We start from the raw sequence: 15941 nt of genomic DNA, 5'->3' as shown, positions 1-15941 counted from the left end.
CTATGAAGAGTGGCAAATCTACCTCGGCCCCTTCCCACTCCCCTTCCAAACTCCCTCTCAAAACTCCTTATTTGCTTTCCCTGGTCGCTGATTCACTGTTTTATAAAGCCCTGGACTTCCTGATAGTCCAGCCCTCTAAATAAGGCTCAGCCAATGAACAGAGGCTTCTAGATTTCAAACCTTTAGAAGCTCACAGCTTCCAACTGCTGGCCACAGTACATGCTCCTTCAAACAAACAAACCAAACACAAGCTCAGCATATAGCAAGTAACACACAAACACACACTACAGACAACCACTTATCTCAAGGGTCCTGTATTTCCTCCTCCTTTACCTGGAGAACTCCTTCTCAAAACTCCTTGTTTGCTGTCCCTGTTTGCAAAGCTGACTGCAAAGAGTTACAAATGGGTCTCTGAAAACTGGGTGATTGGGTAACATAAGGGCAGATGGAATCCAGTGTTGTTAAATGCAAAGTAAGACACCTGCAAAAACATATAACTACGTATAAAAATAATGGGTAGTTGCCTGAAAACGTCTACTCAATATGCTGTGGCAATCTATAAACAAGAAAGCTAACAGACTATTGGGAATCATTAGGAAAGGAACAGATAAATATATTGAGGCAATATGATATGTTCTGTCTTAAGTCATTATATGTCCACATCTTGAATACTGCATGCAGATCTGGTTACCCCATCTAAAAAAAGATAAATTGGATTTGGAGATGGTCCAGAAAGGGCAACAGAAATGATTAGGGGTAAGGAACAACTTCCATATGAAGAGAGGTTAGCAAGACTAGTACTGTTCAGCTTGGAAAAAAAATGACAAAAGGGTGGGGGGATATGTTACAGGTCTAGAAAATCATGAATGGTGTAGAAAAATAGAATAAGAAAATGTTATTCATTCCTTCACTAACATAACTCAAGAAGCTGAGACAATTAAATGTATAGGCAGGAGATTTAAAACATACAAAACAAATTATTTCTTCACAGTCAACATGTGGAACTCTTTGCCAGGAGAAGATGGAAAGGCCCACAGTATAGCCATTCTGATCTTATATAGAGGTCAAAAGTATCTGCCCCCAGCTTTAATCCACTAGACCCTAGTCCACTTCTAGAGCTGAGATAGAGCCCAAGAGTCCTGAAGTCACTCTCTCCCCATTAAGTTAGTAACAAAGTAAGACTATTGTGGCAGAGTTCTAGGCTGTGCCCTGTGGGTCCTGCGCTCCTTAGGCAGTTATTATATGCTTCAGAGGCTCGCTGTGACTCTCTACGCTGTCTCTGATGCTTTTCTAGAGGTCAGAGTTGCAGCTTATTGAGCCATTTCCATCCTTGGCAAAGTCAATGAATGGGGAGGGAGAAATCCCTCCATAAATCCTGGGCCTTCTTTTTCCAGAATTAGTTATTTCTGTGGTGCAGGAACCCAGGCCCACTCACTACTCCAGGTTCTGGCCCAAGAACCCTAGGCAGAGGTAACTGCTCAGGGTCTTTCACTCTAGTCCTAAGACAGCAGCTTTTTACCTGGGCCGCTTCTCCAACTAGTACCTTTTCTCTGGTACTTGACTGAATCTTTCTCTTCTCAGCTTCTCCGCAAACACACTTCCTCCACTCAGTCCATCCCTCTTCTTCCTCCTGTCTTACCTTAGGGAAATCTTTTATAGCAGCTCCCCTAGCTCTTGGAAAGAGGTGATGTATGTGGGAGAGCAAATGGGATTGGTCCCCCCAGTTTGCTCCTTGGCTTGTACTGAGCATGCTCAGTAAGAGTGCTGAAGCTGCTGTCCTCAGTCAGCCCCCTTACCTCCACCATATGCACAGGTTGCCCCCACTCATAGTCAAAATCTGAAACAGCAACCCTATAGACAGAATACCAGAGCTGATCGCTCTCCTTTTTTCCTTTAGGTTTAATCTGTTAGAAATAGCCATCAGCTCACAAAAGAAAATTTTAAAAGATTCAGCAAAGTCTGCAAATAAGCCTGTGTATTAAAAGATATTAAAAAGCTGATGCGTGGATAACTCCTGCTAGGGACTATTGTCTGACCTCCTCCTACAGTTTTAATTTTCCTTCTCCCATTTTCATTGCTCTGGACCATTCTTCAAAGCAGATCAATGGGCATGCTACTAGTAAACATGAAAAAAGAATGCAAGATCCAAAAATCTTTCCCAGACTCCACTTGTTTTTTGGAAATGACTTGCCTTCCCCTGGCAATGCCTTTGTCTTCCTCTCATTTTTCACTTATCATTGAGCCAATGCAAGTCTTTTTATTTAGGAAAAAATTTAAGAGCCTGATTCTTATCTTACTCTGGTTTCATGCCTGTGTGCATGCATTGACTTAAATTGAGTCACTTCTGATTCTCCCTAGTGTGAAAGGAACATCAGGTTCAAAACCTTCCTGGTCTGATTCTATTCAGTCATTTCAGTGTGTAAATCAAGGGTAACCCTGTTGAAGCCTGTGGAGTTACACTGGGGTAAAATTAATCCAAGGCCTCGTTTTTTAAATGGACATTATTTCAAGCTGAGTCTGTGGTCAATGGGTTTTAAGTGCATGCTTAAAGTTAAGCCTTTGCTTTAGTGCTTTGCTGAATCTGGATCTAAAAGAGGTCATACTCAGATCCTATGTGTTCAGGTATTTAGGATTCCTGATGTCTGAATTGTTTCATAGAAAGTGAAAATTAGAAGCTGAGCTCCTGGTTGATAATGATGATAAGTTCCTGGCTAATGGTACAGTTTTGTGGTGTTGAAAGCAAAGATAGTTTTACCTTTATGCCCCACAATGTAGTGCAGCAAATACTAATTTATTCATGCCACATCATTCCCTCAGTACAACAGAGAATTAAATCAACAGCGTTCATAGACAGTGTGGTCCAGTGGTTGTGGTTCTGGGCCAGGAGTAAGGAGAGCTAGGTACTATTCCTGGTTTTGCCAATGACTTTGTGCAAGTAACCCCTTGGTTCTGCTTCCCTTCCCGCTCTGTCTATCTCTCGTCTGTTTAGACTGTAAACTCTTCATGGCAGAATTCACCTCTTGCTACATGTGTTTTCAGTGCCTTGTGTAATGGGGGTCTGTATGAGCCTGCCAGCCAGGGTAGAAACATCTCTTGAGCTGTTTGGGAAGCTCATTCCCAGTGGCACTGCAGACATACCCTTAAGGGGGAAGGGGCACTAGGCTAGCCAGCCCTGGTCTGTTAGCCCTGCCTGTGCCATAGCTAGCTGCTGCCCAGCCCAAGAGGACTGGATACATTAGCATCAGGTGACACGGAATCATTTGGGCCTCCTGGGAGAGCTGAGATAACTCAATTTGCAGGAAGATCTACAGGGAACAAGTTGGGCTTTGTGGGAAGAGTTGAAAGACTCCAGGAATGGAGCCAGCATGCTATGGGTAGCTCCATGGGGAGCTGAGACTGTGAAGGGACTTCAGGAAAGCATGTTCTGTGCCAGAACAGGGAGCCTTAAAAGGATCCCAGATAGTGCTGAGAAGAGGAACTAAGGTGAGGCAAAAGTACTTTTGGATTGTTTGGACTGAACTTTGAAAGTGACCTTGCTGGATGACTGAACCATGTGGATTCCCTGGGGGAGGCACAAAACCCCAGTGACAAGAAAGTGGTGCAGAGTGCCGGCAAGAGCCATGCTTGGCCAGCAGGGAGTGCTATGGGGAAGCCAGGACCTATAACTGACTCTGGTCTGTGTCTAACATCAAATGGCTACCACAATGCAAATAGGAAACCACTACACTATAAAAACTAGTAGTGAACAGATGTGGAGGCAACCAGTTTATTTAAAAGGTTTCTGTTGTACTTGCTACTCTTTAGTGTTAAAAGGAGTAGTGACTTTCTATAACAACCACTAATTCTATTAAATGTTTTGCTGGGCTCAATAATAAAAAAAGTGAAAAATATTTCCTTTTTTCTGAAATATCTGTCACTCCAGGTACTGCAGCTGGGCTCTGAAATCCTTCCACAATACAAACAAGAGGCACCAAAGACTCCTCCACATATCATTCTACATTATTGTGTTTTCAAGACCACCTGGGACTGGATCATCCTGATTTTAACCTTCTACACTGCTATTTTGGTCCCATACAATGTCTCCTTTAAAACTAAACAGAACAATGTGGCCTGGCTGGTGGTAGATAGCATTGTAGATGTTATATTTTTAGTGGATATTGTACTTAATTTCCATACCACCTTCGTCGGGCCAGCTGGAGAGGTGATCTCTGACCCAAAGCTGATCCGCATGAACTACCTGAAGACCTGGTTCGTGATTGATCTGCTTTCATGCTTGCCGTATGATGTCATCAATGCCTTTGAGAATGTTGATGAGGTTAGTACACCAGCCTCATTTCCAGTACTCTTATTTTTGTTTTTTAATCCTTCCCCTCCTAAAAAAAGAAGAAATTGATACTTGTAAATATTCTGGCTTAGTGTATGAGCATGTCTCCCTTTAGTGGTCCACAGCAATTGTTGCTGCATATTCATATCTATGCAACATAATGTAGATACTGTCTTGCACGTACCACCTCCAATACCAGGACTGGCCCTAAATGTGTTGCCACGTAGGCTGGAAAACCATTTTGGTCCTTGCCCTGGGCAGACTAGCCAAATGTGTTCCCTCCCCAAAATGGACAAGTACTCCTGGAAGTTAGTGCTCAGGGCAAGTGCCCTGATTGCTGACCCTGTTGTCTCCTATTGGCGACTGAATAACATACCATTGGCAATTAGTGACAAATTTTATAGGGCAAGTAAGATCAGGAAATTGTTCACTGTTCTTATGCACTGTCTTTGATGTGCAGCTAGAAAGGAGGCAGGCAGCCTGCATGATATGGCTAGCAAGCTCTCTGCAGACTACGGTTGTCCATGCACCATGGCTTGAAAGACATGGCACAGCAAACGTTTACCAGAAACTACCTTTCTGCAGCTTGGCTTAATGACTTAATGCCTAGGAGAAGGGCCCGAAGAGAAATCATGGAACTTTCCCTCCATCCTTGTTCCCCTTTTTCAGGGCCAGCCATAAGCCAGCTGAGGAGCAAGACACTTCCTTGGGCTAATTCCAAGGAGGTAGATTGTAGCTTTAACAGTTTTACTTCTAGGCATTTAGACTAGATTGCACATAACAAAAATGGATCATCTTATATATTAGAGATATGTACAAATTGTTTATAAAGGGTGGTTAAATAACTAATGGATAGCTCAATACATTGTTAGTTTGTAAATATGAGTCTAACAGGTTGCTTATAATCAACTATAACATCATGTAGCAATGTGCTATAACTAGCTGCAACAATGCTTGTAGTAATGCGCTCATGATGAAGTTAACAGGATTACTCAACATATTATGTGTCCGAGCCACATCCTCCCCCTTCCCTTATTTAGTGGGACTCACTCCCACCTTCTGTTGTGATGCAAGTTCTCAGTTTGCAATCCTGTGAACGGTTATTTTTGTTGCACTGAGAGACCCTTTTAGAAAACTACTCATGCCTGTCACATGCTTCTAATATCTATTAATTGTTTATTCATCCTTTATAAAAAGAACCTTAATGTAAAGTGTAACCTATCTATCCTGATTTCATGACAGATTTCTTAATTTCACTGGACACTAGTTTTCAAGCTAATACCATAAAACAACATAACTTCTTGTATGATTACATAAAATAGCCATGGGAAACAAAGAATCATTCATCTCATTAGATCCATGTAAAATATTAGTTTTCCCCCTTTGACTGGGGATAGGAAGGAAAACTATTAAGTGCAAAGAAGCAGATGTAATGGTATCTGAGATTTAATTCCCTTAAGGTAGTTTTTGTTTTTCATACAGCTGCAGACTGAAATAACACAGGTGAAATCACCCCTAAAACCTTGTAAATCCTGTTCTTAAATATTCGTTTGTCACAAATTCTGGCAAAGGGAAGACTTCTGTGCAAGACGCTGACATTTTGCTGTAGTGGATAATCATGGTACTGATAAAGCAATAGAAAGATTGGTCACATGATCAGTAGCTGCCATCTACAGTAGAGTTTATAAATGTATGTGGTGTCTACAGTAGAGTTAAAAACCCCAAAATAAATAACTAGATGAATTTCTTTACATTCCTAGAACAGTAGCAAATCATCGCTGACCTGCTGGAGAAGCCCTGGATAACCTTAGTCTGCTTCTGGTAGGGTGACAAACAGAACACGCCCAGGTGTGAATGGCTAGAGGCCATCACGCAGAAATGAAAAGCCTGAAAGTGAGCTCAGATATGTACATAGTTACTGCAATGATTTTATGGCATGATTATGATTGTTATACTTGGAACTTGGTTCTCCAGAGTCATAGGATAAAGCTGTCATTCACAGGGGAACAATTGCTTCATACCATGTGATTATCCTATGCTTCTTCAACAGTTTTTAATCAGAAAAATATGTTCTTACTTGTCATTCTAGCTATCACATTCAAGCTAAGAAAACATCTTTCTTGATATTGTTGTTGTAATGCTGTTCACCACTACTTCCCTGAATGGGGCCAGATCCTTAGTTGGCATAAATCAATGTAAATTGAGTAGGAAGCTATGACAATTTACACCACCTGAAGATTTGGGTCAGTGTGTGTTGTTCATTTCATTATGAACTGTTTCAGAGGAGAGCTAAACACAGTCCATCTCTTTGAAGGGCCAAATTTAGAAAGTCTGAGTCTAAGAGTCTCAGAGGCGTAGCTGTGTTAATCTGTATCTGTAAAAAGAAAAAGGAATCCTGTGATACCTTAAAGACTAATGCATTTATTTGGGCATAAGCATTTGTGGCTCAAAACCATCCGATGCATAGACTCCATGCATCTGACAAACTGGTTTTGACCCCTGAAACCTTATGCCCCAAAACATCTGTTAGTTTTTAAGGTGCTATAGGAAACCTTGTTAAATCTGGAGAGAGATCCTAAGTTGCAGTAATTCATACATCTCTTCTACATGATGGCTGTGTCTAGACTGCATCCCTTTTCCGTAAAAGGGATGCAAATTAGACATATCGCAATTGCAAATGAAGTGGGAATTTAAATCTCCCCTGCTTCATTAGCATAAAAATGGCTGCTGCTTTTTTCCGGCTCAGAGCTTTGCCGGAAAAAAGCGCCAGTCTAGACGCGGATCTTTTGGAAAATAAAGCCTTTTCCGAAAGATCCCTCTCGTGCAAAAACCCCCGCTCTCCATCCACACATGCCTTTTTGTGAAAGAGCTCTTGCGCAAAAAGGCATCTTCCTCGTAGAAAGAGGAATACCAATTGTGCAAAACCCCCTCTGTTCTTTCAAAGTTTTTGTGCAAAAATGCGCTTGAGGTGTGGACGCTCTGTGAGTTTTGGCTGAAAAACGGCCGTTTTTCTGACAAAACTCTGTAGTGTAGACATAGCCCAAGGATCCTGAACCCTTCAGGGGAAAGAGGCCTCCCATGTCCTTCACTTTAACAGACAGCTCTTTCTCTTTCCCCCTTTGCATCTTCTTCCTGCATCTTGGTAACTTCTAAATTAATGAAGTAATTTTAACTCTCTTGAGCCTATTTTCAATCAGTTTGGCCTGGTTCCCCTATCCAGGCATGTAAGGGGCAGCCAATAGAAGTTGCAGTGATCAGTGTGCTGGGCCCTCTTAAAGCTGCAGGCACCCTGGACAAGCCTTATGGCAGGAATCTGGCCTGAGAGCAGTACCGTCACTATGTGGCTCTCTCTTCCACTGGAATTGCCATTCATGGTGGAGGCTCAAGCTCCCTGAAGCCCTCCTGGGTTTTCCAGGGAGCAGCTCCAAGGGTCCCAGGACCACCCCAGGGGGGACCAAAAGGCACGCCCTGATTTGGTCTGGACCGGAGATTGTGGCTCTCCTCGAGGAGGAGTGACTTCGAAAGCCCCAGGCCAAGCAGTGCAATGCCAAGATTTATTCTCAGATGGCCGAATCCCTGGCAGAGTGAGGTCACCCAGCCCAGACCATGGATCAGGTCTAGAGCACAGTAAAAGAACTCCGCCAGGTGTATGGGAGGGCCACCAAGTGCAGCGCGTGCTCAGGGGCAGGACCCCATACCTGCCCCTACTATGCAGAGCTCCATCATATCCTGGGGGGTGGGGAAAAGTCTTCCTCACCCATCTTGGTGGACTTCGGGATCAAGACCCCTGTAATCACCCTGCTAGAGATCACCCTGGAGAAGGAATAGCAGGAAGGTCACGGCCAGTCTGCCGCGCTGGAGGAGGAGGAGCAGGAGATGGGAACCATGACCCTCTCCCTCAAGCCAGTAGCTGCCAGCCAGGACGGTGTCTGGGAGGGATCTTCAGGTAAGTTGTCACACACACACAGTAGGGGAGGCAGGTGCACAGGGAGCAGAGGAGGGGAGAGGAGTGTTGCTTGGGCTGCAGTCTGTGCACGTGCAACCATGTGCAGCAGGAGGGTGTGGCATATGGACGCAGCAGGCAGCCCCTGAATATGCCCGGGATCCTGCTGCCGGGCTCGGAGAGGCCATACACGTCCTGCCCCCAGGAGAGGGGGTGCCCCCAGTTGGAAGCAGGCTAGCCACAAGGGTGCTGGCACGACCCCACACAGACTGAGGAGTGCCGCACACAGCACACGGGCATGCCTGCACATGCGAGGCAGCAGCTGCTCCCACAGACAGCCCAGCGAGCCATAACTGTATGTGCAGACCCCAGGGAGGGCCAGGCTGCTCCTGGATCCTCTGCCACCCACGAGGAGATCCCACTGTGGCAGTACACTTCTCTTGCCTGCCTGTCCGTGGTGTGTGTGTGTGTGTGCGCGCGCGCGCGCGCGGGGGGGAGGGGACAGGAAGTGGGCAGTACGGTCCTCTGGGTGTGTCAGGGCCCCATGAGACAGGGCCTGCTGTGCAGGCCACACATGGCCTTGCACCTGGGACATCCCCCTCCTGTGGGCTGCAGGCTGTTGGTCACTGCTCACAGAGGAGGGCAAGGCCTCAGGGAATGTGTCTGCAGGGATGACTGACCGCCTCTCCCTCTTGTGTGTTCTCCACAGCTGGACCTTGCGGGACAGAGGGCCGAGGCACCTGCCAGAGTCTGGGGCAGCTGCAGATAGGCCAGGGTTCAGGAGGACGTGATGCACCAGCATGTCTGCATTCTCCGGGACATCCAGCACACCCTGGCGTGCAGAGTCAATGAGGACGTGGAGGGGCTGGGACCAATTGATGTCACGTTGTGACACCATGTATGGCAGCATGTTCCATGTGGCGGGACACCCACCTGATGCCTCTGCTCTGGGCTTCCACCCTCCTGTCCCTCCTGCTATGGCCATTGCCCATCCGTCTGCCCAACCTGCAATGCCTCTCATCCCTCGCCATGCCTCTGCTCCCTCCCGTAGCAATGCCCAGGCCCCCTCCCCAAGTGATGCCTATGGCCCCTCCTCCTGCCCCCCTGCCAAAATTGACCCTGTTCTAGCCTCCCCTCCTGCCCACCCTTTTGTGGCCCCCAGACCAACACAGCCCTGTACTGGGCCGCTCAATGGTCTGGTGCTCTGATCGGGATGTGTCCCCCAGTGATGGCTGCCCCACAGTTTGGGAACCCCAGGGCAGCAAATCCAACCATGGTCACCTACATGGACGACCCTCCACAGCAGGGAGTTGATGGCCCTCACCACCTGCAGAAGGAGACAAACACACACACCAAACAGAGAATGAGAGAGAGGGTACATCCCCCTCCCCTACCTACTCCTCCCCCAAACACTCCAGGACTCATCTCCTATGAGGATACTCTCCCTCCCCCCATCCCCACCCAGCAGCAGGGCTTTTGTAGGGGGATGGCGGGCCGCAGGTGGGTGTCGTGTCTCTGGAAAACAGGTGCCAGCCAGGCACACAGCTCTAGGAAGATGACCTTGGACATTCAAAAGTTCCGTACCCACTTCTGGTTGTTCCACCACTCCAGGCAAGCCGGTCCCACCAGTCCAAATTGGTCTTCAGCCTCCAGAACCTTCTTTGTATAATGGGGGTGTGGTTGCCAGAGCCGCAGCCACCGAGAGGGTCCCCAGAAGAAGCTCAGGGTCAAGGTCCTCCAGGAATAGGAAGGCAGCTGGCAGCAAATGCTGCAAAAACTGCAGCATAGCCGTGTGGCCCAGGGGCACCCCTGGTTCTTTTCTACACCAGCAAGCTATTAATAGAATTTTGGCTTTAATTGTTTCTTGGATTGGTAAGGAAATTCAATTAACTTAAGTCTTTCAGTGACTTAGGGCATGTCTACACTGGGGAAATAACAAGGCAAGTGTCCATTCCAAAATAATGGGCTTGTCATTTTGAAATAATAGCCCCTGCTTGGGATGAGGAATAATGCCTATTTTGAAATTATTTTGAAATAGCATTAATGTGGATGCTCAGCTGCTGCTATTTCAAAATAATTGGCCTCCAGAGGCCTCTCACAGCTCTCTTTGTGTCCACTCTGGCCACACAACAGACAACTCCACTGCTCCCCTTCTCCTGCACTCTTTAAAGCAGCAGGCAGAAGGGAAAGGGCTTGTGGCACCACACTGGCCCTGCTAGCTCTGGGTCACACAGCAGCCTCCTTTTGTGGAGCCATGAGCGACTCCTGCACCCCCTCTGAGTCCCCCATGGCTGCAAGCATGCCTGCAGCCACCTCACAAGCCCCTGGCTGGGGAGAAAGGGGGAACCGGCCTGGAGTGGTGCAGAATTCCTGCAACTCATTGCAGTTTGGGGCGAGGAGACAAACCTCCAGGATCTCCACAGCAGATGCTGAAATGCTGATGCGTATTGATGGATGGCTGCCACCCTGGCCCAGAAGGGGCACAGTCACACCCTAGACGAAGAGTGGATGAAAATTAAAGAACTGCGTCAGGCTTACACAAAGGCCAGGGAACAATGTTCCTGCTCTGGGGCAACACCACAGACCTGCCGCTTTTATAAGAAGCTGGATGTCATCCTGGGACGGGGGGCAGTCACTTCCCTTCTCCCCTCATTGTCAACTCCAGCTAAGACATGCCCGTTGTCAGCCTCCACGAGTGGGGCTGTGAAGGAGGATGGCCTAGACACCATGCCTATCAGCCAGGAGATCGTCATCTGCCTGGAGCTGGTCCCCCCACTCCTAGGATGTCTCCAAGGGCTCGGATGAGGCTGGGGAAGGTAGTTCAGGTGAGTTCCATCATTTTCCCTATACACACATGGGGGTAGGTAGCAAGGGGCTTGCACACTCCTCACAGCCTTCTTGGCCTGGGGGTTGCATAATAGCCTGTGCACGTGCACACATGGTACAACAGTCTGGAGCAGTCAGCTCCATGACACTCCTTCTTGCAGGTTACTGCACAGGGCTGCCTTACTCCAGCCTCCGTGGTAGGACACCTTCCCATGACAAGCCCCCACTAAGAAGGGTTTTGGAGAGACAGTAGTGCCACACACAGCACAGGCTCATGCTCACACTTCTCAGGCAGCTCTCCTGCTCAAGTATAGTGATGCGGCAGATGCTGATTCCCTGCATGGGAACCTCCAGGGAGAAGAAGCAGGAACCCCAGTAGTAATCTCCCCAGAAAGTGGCATCTGCTGCTCACACACACCTCCCCCAACATCCTTCCCTTCTGCTCCAGTGGGCAGAGATAGAGGTTCTCTTTCTGTGGGATGCTGCCAGTGCTGGACCAGGCGTGTGTGGGACATGGAAGGAAGCCGAGCTGCTCCGTCCTCACCTTCCACTCACAGGCTCCTGGCTTGGCTGGCACCTGCCTATGTCTGCTTGTCCCTGGACAGTGGGTGTAGTGAGGCTCTCCTGGGATGTCTGTGCCCCTGCAGGAAAGTGCCTGCTGTTTAGATAACATATGGCCTTGCTCAAAGCACATCACCATCATCTGAACCGAGACCTTCGGTGTGGGCTCAGATTAGGGCTAAACTTCATGAACGCTGTCTCCTGGGATGACTGCCCTTCTCACTTTTCTTAACAGCTGTGAGCGTGGGGGACCTGGTGTGGGAATACCTTGAGTGCCTCCATTCCTGCAGCTGCAACTTTGAGGAGGAGCACCAGGAGTGCTGGGCTGACCGGGAGCTGAGGCAGATGATCTGGGAGCAGCGGTCATGCCAGCATGAGACTATGTGCTCCTTGATCACCACCAAGTGCCTGGTCGCGGCTATGGACCCATCCACCAGCTCCTACCCCCACAACTCCCAGACCGACTCCCAGGACATACCATCCAACTCTCAGCACCCACCCTTGCAGCTTCTCCTCCTAGCCCCCCAGGGGCCACAAAAACATGGCAGTGGGATCTCCTAGGCAGCCAAAGTGTCCCAAGGTACCCAAGCCAGATGCCAGTTCCAACCCCATTCCTGAGTTCCTCCTTCCCCTCCTAGGTTTTTTCCCAGTCCCTCCCCTGTTGTATATTCCCCAAATAAAAATTACAGTTGTGTTTGCAGACAAAAACTCTCCCTCAAGGATGAGCCTCTCAGTATCTGCCCCCCATCCTGGCAAGAAATTTCCCTTGTGCTCTCACATATATTGTGGAGCACATAGCAGGCCGCCACCACCTGGGGGATGTTCCAGTCACCAGTGTCTAGGTGGGTGAGGAGACTCCGGAACCTCTCCTTGGGGTAGCCAAAGGCACCCTCCACCACTATGCAGCACCTGCTGAGCCTGGTGTTGAAGGTCTCTTTAGTGGGGTCCAGGCTGCCTGTCTAGGGCTTCATCAGCCAGGGGAGCAAAGGGTAGGCTGTATTGCCAGGATAAACATGGGCATTTCCACTTCCCTGACCCTGATGGTGTGGACAGGGAAAAAGGTGCCAGCGTGCATCCTTTGGAAGAGGCTTGCATTCCTGAAGATGTGGGCATCATGCGCTTTCCCCAACCACCCCACGTAAATGTCTGTGAACCAGCCCCAGGGGTCCAAAAGGGCCTGTAGCGTGATTGAAAAGTGCCCCTTCCTATTGATATAATTGGAGGACCCATGGTTGGGGGCCAGGATGGGGATGCCATCAATGGTCCTCCACCCCGCAGTTGGGGAAGTCCATGGCAGCAAAATCAGTGACTGGAGTCCACGGTGCCCAGGGGGATGACCCTCCGCAGCAGGATGGTGTTGATGGCCTTCACCACCTATAGAATCGCAGAAACATAGAATCACAGGGTTGCAAGAGTCCTTGGGACCAACCAACGCAGGACCAACCCCAGCTAAATCAACCCAGCCAGGGCTGTGTCAAGTCAGGGCTTAAAACCCTCTAGGGATGGAGATTCCACCCCCTCCCTAGGGAACCCATTCCAGTGCTTCACCACCCTTCTAGTGAAATAGTAAGGGAGTCAAACCTGCATGAGCACAGCCCAACCATCAATCACCTCCAGCGCTGGAGCCCCAAGCCCTTTAAGTCGCCACAGGAGTGTGGCACCAAGGTGGTGATGGTGGGGCCCCAGCACTATGTTCCCAGGAGCAGCACTGAGCTACCAGGCTGTCTCTGGCCCTGCCCCTTCTGCCCAAGACCCTGCCTCTTCTGGGGCATGGAGCTGCCCCCACCCACTTGCCTGGGGGCCTTCAGTGGTTGTCAGCCTTGCTGGGCCCACTAAAAAGTACAAAGTGGGTCATGGCGGGGTCCCCAGCCCCACCCTCTCCTCCATGAGGTTAAAGCAGGCCCTGAGGTCTAGTCTGTGCCCTGAGGGGATGGGGTAGGGAGGGTCCAGGCCCTCCCTTTCCACCAGACCCCAACCCAGGGCTCTAGTAGTGGTGGGTGGTTCCCACCACTGGCTTGGCAGGGGGTTCTCCCCAAAACACACCAAGCCCACTAGGGAGTTCCCGGCCCCTTGCCCTGGGTTGCTTCCTACCCCAGCCCTGTGACCGACAGAGACCCCACCTGGAAACGCTGGGCTGGCGGTAGCAGCGGCAATGTCAGCAGATCCCATGTCTGTGGCAGCAGCGAAGGGGTTGTCCACTGCGGCGGGGCAGGCAGCCCCCCAGAGTTGGCATTGTGGACGTGCTCAAACCGGGGACGGTAGCGGCAGCAGTCCCAACGGCTCTAGTTCCAGCAGCAGGTCCAGCTGTGGCTCTGCAGTTTGAGCCACAACTCCTTCCTCCCCAGAGGTCTGCCCCAACTGAGTAGCCCGGCAGCCTTTTATACTGAGGCTGCACTGCGAGCATGCCCAGCAGGGCTGTGGGGGAAGGGCATATTCTACCCAATAGACAAGCCCTCCTCCCCCCTGTTCAGTATGGGGCAGGCTAGCCCCGTCACATGGGGATTTTTTTCCCACTCTCTAGAATATATGTTTTTACCAGGCTGAATTCTTGTTGGCTTTAAGGTACTTTATTGGAATTTTGGTTCAAACTTTCTTTCATCTGACTTACCTCTCCCAAGCCCATGTTCTAGCTGAGCCTCCAGCATAACCCAAGGGAAACCATCAGATATAACCCAAGATAAGCTGATCATTCTAACGGGCTCTGCTGGAATTTCCATCAGGTTGCATTAGAGGAGAGTTGCTTCATATTTACATATTTTCTCTTGAACCTGTTATCAACTCATATCTTAAAGGGTTTTACTCAGACCTAAGGTAGGTAGATACTCACTGACTAACAGCTTCAAGAATAGGTCTTATGATATGATTGCCATTCAGTCTGTTTCTACAAGCTACTGGTAACCCTTTATTAATCAACTGTAAGTTGTATAGTAATATGGCTGTATAATTGACCAACTCTCATTTGAATTAGGCATGTCATAGCCATTCTGTAAGGACATCACTTCAATTTACAGGTTAGCAAAGGTGGCTTATGTACATAGGGAAATCACAGGAGTTACCCTCCTTTAAAGTTCTGAGTGTAAAAATCTCCTAGCAAATGGAATCATACACACCTGACAAACAACTAATATATAATATGAATAAATCATGATACTAGCATACACTCTCCCCTCCCCTCCCCAGTCTCAGGTATGTCTCCCACAGTCACTGAATCTAATAGAACAACCAATTTGCCCTCAGAACTACTATCGATACAGGTTTAGGACTTTATAGATTATGGTTGCTATTGTGGTTATTGCAGCTTTAAGGTTATTGCAGCTTTAAGGTTTAATTGTGTGTAGCAGAGTTTGAAATAACCTTGTCAGCTGTAGCTGTAATCTGAATTTAAGATTGAGGCTGGGCTGGATGGAGCCTTATGACAAGGACTTTCTCACTGAGCTAATTTGATTATTTTTGTTGCAGGTTCATTTTTTGGCTAGAGGCAGTCCCCAGGTTACGTACAAGATAGGGACTGTAGGTTTGTTCTTAAGTTGAATCTGTATGTAAGTCGGAACTGGCGTCAGCCGCTGCTGAAACTGATCAGTTTCAACTGCGGCTGAATCTGGATGCCAGTTCTGACTTACATACAGATTCAACTTAAGAACCCCAGGCGTCCCCAAGTCAGCTGCTGCTGAAACTGATCAGCGGCTGATTTCAGGAAGCCTGGGGCAGAGCAACTCTGCCTCGGGCTTCCTGTAGTCAGCCGCTGGTCAGTTTCAGCAGTGGCTGACTTGGGGACGCCTGGGGCAGAGAGCTGGGGTGCTGCTGGGTTGCTCCAGTAGCGGCTCCTCAGCGCTACTGGAGCAACCCAGCAGCACCCCAGCTGCTCTGCCCCAGGCGTCCTGATTCAGCCGCTGCTGAAACTGACCAGCAGTGGATGAAGCAGGACGCCTGGGGCAGAGCAGCTGGGGTGCTGCCGGGTTGGTCCAGAGCGGCACTGCGGGACCAACCCGGCAGCCCCCAGCCGCTCTACCCCAGGGGTAGGCAAGAAAAGCCTGGTCTGCTGGGGGGGGGGCACTAGCTGCACCCCCACCCCCAGCAGACTAGGGGGACAGGAGCAAAGCCTTGGAGCACGCCCGCAGCGGGAAAGCCCAAGCGCGCTTGGGCTGTCCCGCTGCGGGCGTGCTCCAAGGCTTTGCTCCCCGTCTCCCTGCAGACCAGGGAGACGGAGAGCAAAGCCGCGGAGCACGCCCGCAGTGGGACAGCCCAGGCGCGCCCGGGCTGTCCCGCTGTGGGCGTGCTCCAAGGCTT

General features: G+C 49.2%; 2 protein-coding genes across 2 annotated transcripts in view; one reads left to right on the top strand and one right to left on the bottom strand.

The window, feature by feature from the left end:
- RCOR3 (REST corepressor 3) overlaps positions 1–15941 on the bottom strand; it is a 460088-nt gene that overhangs the window by 197131 nt on the left and 247016 nt on the right. The window lies entirely within an intron of this gene.
- Positions 1–15941, top strand: part of KCNH1 (potassium voltage-gated channel subfamily H member 1) — a 269858-nt gene that overhangs the window by 79038 nt on the left and 174879 nt on the right. Inside the window, exon 6 of the mRNA XM_075925116.2 lies at positions 3923–4315. Within this exon, the coding sequence (XP_075781231.1) occupies positions 3923–4315 (393 nt within the window). The remainder of the gene's footprint in view (positions 1–3922; positions 4316–15941) is intronic.

The sequence above is a fragment of the Pelodiscus sinensis genome, chromosome 3 (assembly GCF_052426305.1).
Source record: "Pelodiscus sinensis isolate ZL-2025 chromosome 3, ASM5242630v1, whole genome shotgun sequence".
Lineage (NCBI taxonomy): Eukaryota > Metazoa > Chordata > Testudines > Trionychidae > Pelodiscus > Pelodiscus sinensis.
Note: the sequence above shows the minus strand (reverse complement) of the source record. Positions and strands in the feature narration are given on the sequence as shown.